At 45.1% G+C, this 8353-nt stretch overlaps 1 protein-coding gene across 6 annotated transcripts; it reads left to right on the top strand.

The window, feature by feature from the left end:
• Nucleotides 1–6: 6 nt before the first annotated feature.
• LOC119286423 (protein NODULATION SIGNALING PATHWAY 2-like) lies at nt 7–7197 on the top strand. 6 transcript variants are annotated; one of them, XM_037565800.1, is made up of 4 exons: nt 7–246; nt 2398–2515; nt 3440–4170; nt 5233–6820. In XM_037565800.1, exon 4 carries the CDS (start codon nt 5355–5357, stop codon nt 6489–6491), a length of 1137 nt encoding a protein of 378 aa, XP_037421697.1. In that variant the 5' UTR covers nt 7–246; nt 2398–2515; nt 3440–4170; nt 5233–5354; the 3' UTR covers nt 6492–6820. The 6 variants fall into 6 exon arrangements, 5 of the variants coding, with proteins under 5 accessions (XP_037421697.1, XP_037421694.1, XP_037421698.1 ...); XM_037565797.1 differs by having other exon boundaries at nt 2398–4170; XM_037565801.1 differs by lacking the exon at nt 7–246 and having other exon boundaries at nt 735–2515; nt 3827–4170.
• Nucleotides 7198–8353: the final 1156 nt, after the last annotated feature.

Genomic DNA, 8353 nt, shown 5'->3' with positions numbered 1-8353 from the left:
AAAAAAAAACTCACCGACGCGTGTAAGCTTCTCGGCTCCTCCACTCGCCGGTGCGCGTCACCATCTCCATCTCCGCCGACCACGCGGCTGCCTCTCCGTCCATCGCGGTGGCGCCGGAGCCGGTGAGGCCGATTGGACGACCAAGGAATCCCTTCCCGCCCCTCGCGCGTCCATATCCGGCCTGCTCCGATCCCGATCCCCCCTCCCACGCGGCGCCGAGTCAGCCGACCACCAACCCCTCGCGAGGTAGGTCACGAAGGTATCTCACCCCGAACCCGAAGGTACACGCACGCGCTGACGCCTGTTCCGCTCGGAGCCTTGCGTCACATACTCACATGGTGGCGCGGTGCGCACATGGAAGATGCAGAGATAGTACCTGCGTATCCGCGCGCGACCAAGCCGTGCAACCGCAGGTGCAAAGCATGCCAATTGGGGTTCTAGCGATTCCCGCGTAGTATAAGTCTGGCGTGTTGGTTCACCACACCCGACGCAAAGGATTCCCTCACATTGGGATTCTGTTTCATATTTTACCGTGATGATGCACTGTCCCTAAATTTTGGGTTCTAGCGGTTCCCGTGTATGGCTGGTGTATGGCTGGTCATAGTGGGAGTAACTTAGCGACTAACATAACACACTTCAATTTTTTTTTGCTTATGTGGCAAGTAGTTAATGAGAAGTAGTAACATAATATGTTACTGTAACATAGCGCTTCCCAATACAAGATGAGTCTACAAGCTAATAAATGAAGCCATCTATGACACTACTACTATGTTACTTTGCACTATGAAGGTAGTAACTTAGACTAGTGTCATATGCATGACACTAGTATAAGTTACTCCCCACTATGACCAGCCTAACATTGGCGTGTCGGTTCGAGGAAACCGTGCTAATTAGCATGCGATAATCATGGGGTTCTTCTTAATACTAGCTACAGTGCTTTTATTTTAGTCATTCGAGAGTAGTGACGGCAGGACAAGTGCAGACAAACTACATTGGTCGTGAGATTCTGTTCATATGTGGTGGTGATGCAGTAGGACTAAAATTATCTCTGAACATGACTTGAACGTTGGGTTCTAGCGGTCTACATGTTTAAGAGTTGAAGGAGACAATGCTAATTAGCACATGATAGTCATGGACTCTGTAATTTTGCATTCCGTCTGTTTTAATTCTGTCAGCATTTTGTTTTGCTAATAGTTGTGGGGAAGGATTGGAACACGATTATATATATTGCTTCCAGAAATGATGTCAATTTTATTCGATTCAAACGTTTAATTGTCAGCAAAACCAGGTTAAGCTTTGCTCCGGAATGGTGCCTACATGACGTTCCTTCCCTAATATTTTTTCCTGGTCTGAGTCGCGAGTCAGAAGGTCCACGTTAACTGAAGCGAATCAGATTTATCTGGAATATTTTGACTTTGGAGAATGGCTCCGACCTTAGCTTGCCAAGCTTGTTTAGCAGGAATCTACCCCTCTTGCAGCAACTTGCCAGTACTTTAGTTTTCTATTGTTAGGCAGCTTGGATTATGCAGGTGATGGTGACAAGTTTCCACAGTACTAGTGGCTGTTATCTTCCCATTTCAAAGTTCAATGTACTTCCGATCTCAACAGTAGGACTAAAATTATCTCTTAACATGTCTATAATATGGGGTTCTAGACTTCTAGTGGTCTCCATGTTTAAGAGTTGGAGGAGACCATGCTTGTTAGGAGTACATGATAGTCATGGATTTGTAATTATGTATTCCGCCGGTTACAATTTTCTCTCAGCATTTTGTTTCTCTAATATGGGGAAGGGTTGGAATACGAGCATGTATATTGTTTTGATAAATGACATCGAATTTATTCGATTCAAACATCTAATTGTTAGCAAAACCAGGGTAAGCCTTCATGACATGCTCCCCTCATATTATTCGTGGTCTGAGTGGTGAGTCATACGGTTCATATTAACAGGAACAAATCATATTTATTGCTCACTAAAAAAAATCAGATTTATCTAAATTTTTTTGACTGGAGAATGGCTCCGACCTTAGCTTGCCAAGCTTGTTTAACAGGAATCTATCTTGCAGCAACTGGCCAGTATTTATGTTTTCTATAGCTAGGCAGCTTAGATTATGCAGGTGATGGCGACAAGTTTCTACAGTACTAGTGGCTGTTACCTTCCAATTTCAAAGTTCAATGATTTCCCATAATTGTTGAAATTTCCGGCCGTCTAGCTAGGCTCATATTTCAGTAATGTCTCAGTCATCTGAAAGAGAAATCAGTTGACCATGCATTGCCGCCCTTGGACTGTAATATATTGCTTACTCAAACCTGAGTTTAACCATACACAAGTCTATGTGGTAGGATGCAAACAAAATATTGACCTCAGTTGACAGTGAATTTTTACTTTAATGTACACAGGCCTCAAGTTGTACTGTAGTTTACCTAGAGGAGAGATCGGTTGTCTTCTATCGTGACCGTGGGATTCTATCTTGAGAATAAGGCATATTGCAGAGGTTTATTTTTTGAACTGCATGAGGTATGCATTCATTGGACCATGCTGTAATATATCTGACCCCTTGAGAAATTTGTTTTGGCTGGTAGTTCTTAGTGAGTTGATACGCTAGCCAACTAGTAAGTGATGCATCAAACCAGAAATTAGCATGTCCTCTAGTGTTTGCTAATCTAAATTTTTTACCTAAATGGAAGACAAACTTCTTGTACTAGAACTAAGTTTCGTTCTTCAGAGGAGGACAGCACACAGCCACACAGGCAAACCACGTTATTCTAGCATGCTATGTCTAATCAATGGCATCGGAACCTTCTGCCTCCCTTTCGTCCAGATAAACCAAACATATACTGTACAGTGCTAGTGCGTCTTCGTTTGTACTTCCCGTTGGCATCCATGTTGAGTAGTATACCGTGTATCTTATGAGGGATTAGGGAACATATCGATAGACAAAGGATGATGCTTTAGGTGACTTGCTAACTAGCTGGGGATTAGGAGACCAGCAAGCTGATGCTACAGAACAGAAAGCAACAGTTTGTTTTGCTGCTCTTGTTTTCAGCAATTGCTGTGAGAGGCTCCTCTCAACTACCGAACCCCATAGGGCTTCGATTGGTGGAATTCTCAGTGATCTTTGTCCACTGTTCTTTCTTCACATATTTTGACAGACGTTAGGCCGCATTGCATCAGTGAAATGCCGACAAGTGTCATTTGAGAAGCTCTCTATTATCAGCTTAAACCCTCTGACCTCTGCCACTTGTTTCAAACCTTTATTCTTATTCTCACCTGGCGTGGTCATTGGATATTCGAATTGCCCACTCAGGAATTTTAGGCAAATGCTGACTCCATCAATGTATTACCATATAATACTGCATATTTGATTTATATTGTCTAATTAATAGTTTCTTTCCTTGTCCAGCAGCAGTGCTTACCAACTATGATTATGATGATAATTAGGTATCCACCTGCCGTCCTTAACTCATTTGATGTCAGTGAGCATGTTTCCTGAGCATGCTAGGCTCTCGCATCGTTGACAAAATGGACCATACAACCATTCCTGTTAGTCTCAAATCTCAAGGAATTAATTTGAGCCCTCTATGACGAAATCTTGTAGGGTGTGGTGGGGGCATATGATACTTAATGTCCGGTTGTGAAGGCAGTTGTACTGCTGGTTGTGATGAAAAGTACCATGCTGCCAAGATCCTTTTTAAAGTGATTATTTCTTTTACATCATATTGTCTACACTCTTACAGTTGTACTTTGGCATCTTTTTCTTTTTCTGGTCGAACACAACAATATTCCATGACCAAGTAAATTCACAATGTTACTCTTGACAATGTGCAGATGTTGCCAGCTTTGCTTGTCCTGTAATAAAGACATCTCAGCATAGTGCAGGAAAAAATATTTAGTTACCTCAGTGGAATCATCCAGACTCTCTCCAGAGAAAAAAAATTATACAATGCTGAAAGCTCTCCGGAACACACCATTTGTGCACTTGTAATCTGAAGTTCTGAAATAGTCAGTGAAAAGCTGGACGTGGTTGGACTCCATCCAGATTTTCCTGCTGTTGGTAGTTTCTGGAAACGATCATTTTGGAATTGCCAGGCGGGAAGGCAGGAGAAACATTCAGATTCGTAGCAAGAGGCAGCCTGGAACCAGGAAATCTGTGTGGCCTACGCTTGTGTTTTGTAAGTTCCACTTTGCAACAGCTCTACTCCTTGAGACAAGCAGCTTTGCCCTCTTTTAGTTTTACTCTATTGTCTACATCTCATAACTCCATCAGAATCTGCCAATAATTTGTATCACCTTACAATAATGGGCTTTATGAATACCTGATTGGTACCAAATAAAGAATCCAGTTTGGGAGAAAGTTGGTGCCATGAATTTATTACACCACAAATAATTTGTACACACATTAGCATGACAAAATTAACTTGGTTTGGGCTGGTCAATGATCATGAATAATGTTTAAGTATTAAACGTCAACATTAATTCTGTATCAGACTGAATGAAGCGGTACTTATATTTTTAAAGAGATATAATATAGTACTAAGAAACCATTTCTTGAGCACAAAAGTTCAAATCATATGATTTGCATCTAGGTCGCATTTTGTTGCCGCTCTACGTTGCCATTGGCACATATGTGCAGGCCATAGCAGCTTTGAAGTAGCAACAGCACATAGTCCAACAATTGACTAGATGCTGCCACGTAGCAAGAAGAATTCTTGGAATATGCCATTAGCGTATTCGCAGTCCCTTCTGTTTCATTCTGCCAGGCCAGCAAAATGACACATTGCACACGTATGCTTTTTCTCTTCTATTTTTATTGTGATGTTTTGGGGGGTATGTATGTATGCTGTGAAGTTGGTGGGGAACTACACAAGAGCCAATCACCTCTAGCTCAATCCATGTTGCATTAGGCTCCAAGATCAGGACAATTTAGCATGCATCAGCCATGAAGGTGGGGTCCACACATTCTCTTTTCTCCACTGCTAATCTCTTGCCCCTCCGCCATGTGGTTTCTCTATAAGACACGGTGTGAGGCTACACATCAAGGCAATTCTTATCGTAGATAGCAACTAAAATGGAGACCATGTCATATCCTTGTTCCCCTCTTCTCTCCCTCCCCACACATGAAGAGAGCAGCTTTTTCATGTGGTCTCCTCAAGTAGCTCTCCACGAGAATGCCACCATCCATGTTGATCATCCCACTGATCAGCAACCTGATAATGTGTTCTTGGACACTGCAGCTCAAGATTATGCTAATGATTGGCATCAACAAGATGCTTCTGATCTTGGTGTGTTCACCTATTGTGATGAGAGGATTCTGGGCCAAGAGAGTGGCAACTTGGTCGCGATCCAGGAAGAGCTCATGGAGGAGAACAGTTTAACTGATCTCCTCCTCACTGGTGCAGAGGCGGTCGAGGCGGGGGATCCAAGATTTGCCTTGGCAGTGTTCTCAAGGCTTGATGGCCTCCTCCTTGGCAGCCCTGAAAATGCAGCAGCCGGCTCTTTTGATCGCCTGGCCTACCACTTTGCCCAAGGTCTGCGGTCCCGGATCTCCAGTGCAAGCACCAGTTGCTCTCCGCCGGAGCCACTGGCGTCTGACAGAATGTCGGCGCAGCAGATTATACAAGAGCTGTCACCGTTTGCCAAGTTTGCGCACTTCACTGCCAACCAGGCCATTCTAGATGCCACCAAGGGCGATACACATGTGCACGTTGTCGACCTGAACATTGGCGAGGGCATCCAGTGGCCATCGTTCATGTCAGATCTTGCCCGTCATGGCGGCATGTCATTCCACCTCACGGCGATCACAGCAGACGCCGACTACACCGACGGCGTTCACCATGCATCTGCGCGGCGGCTCTCGGAGTTCGCTGACTCCTTGAACCTCCCGTTCCAGTACAGCTGTCTCTGTTTACATAGTGATGAAGACCTGCATGAATTCTCCAAGAACTGTAAAGGTTCGGTGATCTTCTCATGCGACACAACAAGCATGCCTTACAAGTTGCTGAGCAAGTTACCGGCACTCCTACCTGCCTGTGTTAAACTGTTACAGCCAAAGTTAATGGTCGTCGTAGAAGAGGAGCTGGTTAGAATCGGAAAGGAGGTGTCTCTATGTAAGGCCTCCTTTGTCGACTTCTTCTTCGAGGCATTGCACCACTTTACCACGGTGTTCGAGTCACTGGCCAGCTGCTTCGTTGGTGGTAACCAGGGGGCGTGCCTGAGACTTGTGGAGAGGGAGATGGTGGGGCCAAGGATACAAGACTTTGTGGGGCAGTATGGGTCTATGACAGTTGAGGTCACTGCTCCTCGGGTTTTGGAAAGGTACGGGGCTTGTGACCTGAGTGGTTGCAATGTTGCTCAGGCCAGGATGCTGGTTGGGTTGTTCAATAGGGGGTTTGAGGTTGTGCATGAGAAGGGTAGGCTTGTGTTGTGCTGGAAGTCCAGGCCATTGACCTCTGTGTCTGTTTGGGCTCCAATCTTAAAAGAAAGGAGCTCATGACGTTCTTTATTTTTGTTGTTGTAAGCGTTGCAGTGAAGAATTTCGAGGAAAACGTATTTGGTTAGTGAGCCACCTTATTTGGTTTCTATCTCAGCCTGTCTCTCTTGCTCTTGTTGGCTTCTCATATACTACTCCGTCTCATAATGTAAGATGCTTTTTCAAGCTATCTTAGCTTGAAAAAACGTCTTTCATTATGGGACGGAGGGAGTATCTCCTAGGGTAACTTCTAGTGATGAATAGTCTCAAGTAGCAAGTGGAAAAATGAAATTTGCTCACATATGAGCTCTGCTGATTTTACTGCAAGAATGCTCATTTATCTAGTTGTTTGTTTTGCTCTTATGAACCAGGTGTCAACCAGCGCAAATAGAGAGGGAGGGAGGAACTGGGAGAGAGTGGCCGGCTGATGCCCAAGTTGTATTGAAACCATGCCTTTTAGGTCACCCCGAAATGATTTATCGTAGTTGTCATTATTTTATTTGAAAAATATAACATTTTTTTGCCCGTCTGCACAAAATAGAGAAAACATCAAAAAGTCTGAAAGTGACACTCTTGTAAACACAACAGTGCCTGGGCCATTGCATTTGGTCCATTTGTGGGGTCAGGACTGATTGAAGACTAGCTCATATTTAAAATGCACACAATGTTTTCTGCAGCCGTATTCATGAAAAGGTGGAAATAAGTGAGCCGAAAGAGACATTTTGTATTTTGTAGGAGCATCCAACTTGTGAACTGCTTTCAGTCACCATCATGATGCCATATGTTTCTGGCAAGCTGCAGACTTTGACCTCATTCTATCACCTCTGAAACAGTGTTACTCTTTGCAAATTAACTCCCATCTGATCACTTACTCCCAGGGAGGGCTCGTCTCAGCTCAGTGCGGAGGTTCTGATTTCAGCAGTCGCAGATGATCTTGGCAGCTGTTTCATCTCATTCCTGGCTCACATAAATGGCACTCAAACTTGTGAGGATAATGATCGTAGAAGGCTGGAACTCGTGTTGCTAAGGATCCACACTGTTGTTGAGGAAGCAGAGGGGCGGCACATCACAAATCGAAGAGTGTTCTTGCAGCTTAAGGCACTTATTCAGGGTGTGTATCTCGGGCATTACATGCTCGATAGGCGCAAGGCAGACTCAGGAAGTACTTGTTTGTTGTGGATTTCATCTATGATGTGGATGAGGCGACATGGACAAACTTCCAACCTTATTTGCAGAACTTGCCAGGCACTGAGATCAAAATTGTAGTGACAGGCAGAGCAGAGTAAGTTGCAAACTTGGGGACTGCTCAACCCATCAGGCTGAAGAGTCGGTCTCAAGAAGAGTACTTGGTACTACTAGAATGCACTTGCCTTTGGAAGCATGGATCCTGATGAGCATCTGAAACTGGCGTCTTTGGGTATGCAACTAGCAACACTCCTACAGGGATCATTTCTTGGTGCAAATATACGAGCCACTAAGAGCGAGCCCAAATGCTCAATTCTGGCGTGGTGTATTACATAGCATAAGGGGACTGGCTCACAAGCACTTGAGATCCTTGGGCACGCACCCAGAGGAATTTCTGGAGAGAATGCTCCTCTGAATTACACAAATGTGTCCTTAGTGGGTGGTAAAGCTCAAGGATGCCATGTATATGATCTTAGGGACGCGAGCTGCCAAAGCTGAGGATAGGAAAGCATGGCATGAGCCCGACCACTGTCGCCGCTCGCGTCGCTCCCGTGCGAGCGACACGGGCGGAACCCAGAAACCTAGCGCCCCCACCGCGAGATCCACCCCTCCTCTCCCGCCGCCGCCGGAGGAAGCTGCAGGGCGAAGCCGCTGCAGCCGACGGCGGCGGCGGGGGCCTTGCTCGCGTCATGGGATGGCCC

This window comes from Triticum dicoccoides, chromosome 4A (genome assembly GCF_002162155.2).
Source record: "Triticum dicoccoides isolate Atlit2015 ecotype Zavitan chromosome 4A, WEW_v2.0, whole genome shotgun sequence".
NCBI lineage: Eukaryota > Viridiplantae > Streptophyta > Magnoliopsida > Poales > Poaceae > Triticum > Triticum dicoccoides.
Note: the sequence above shows the minus strand (reverse complement) of the source record. Positions and strands in the feature narration are given on the sequence as shown.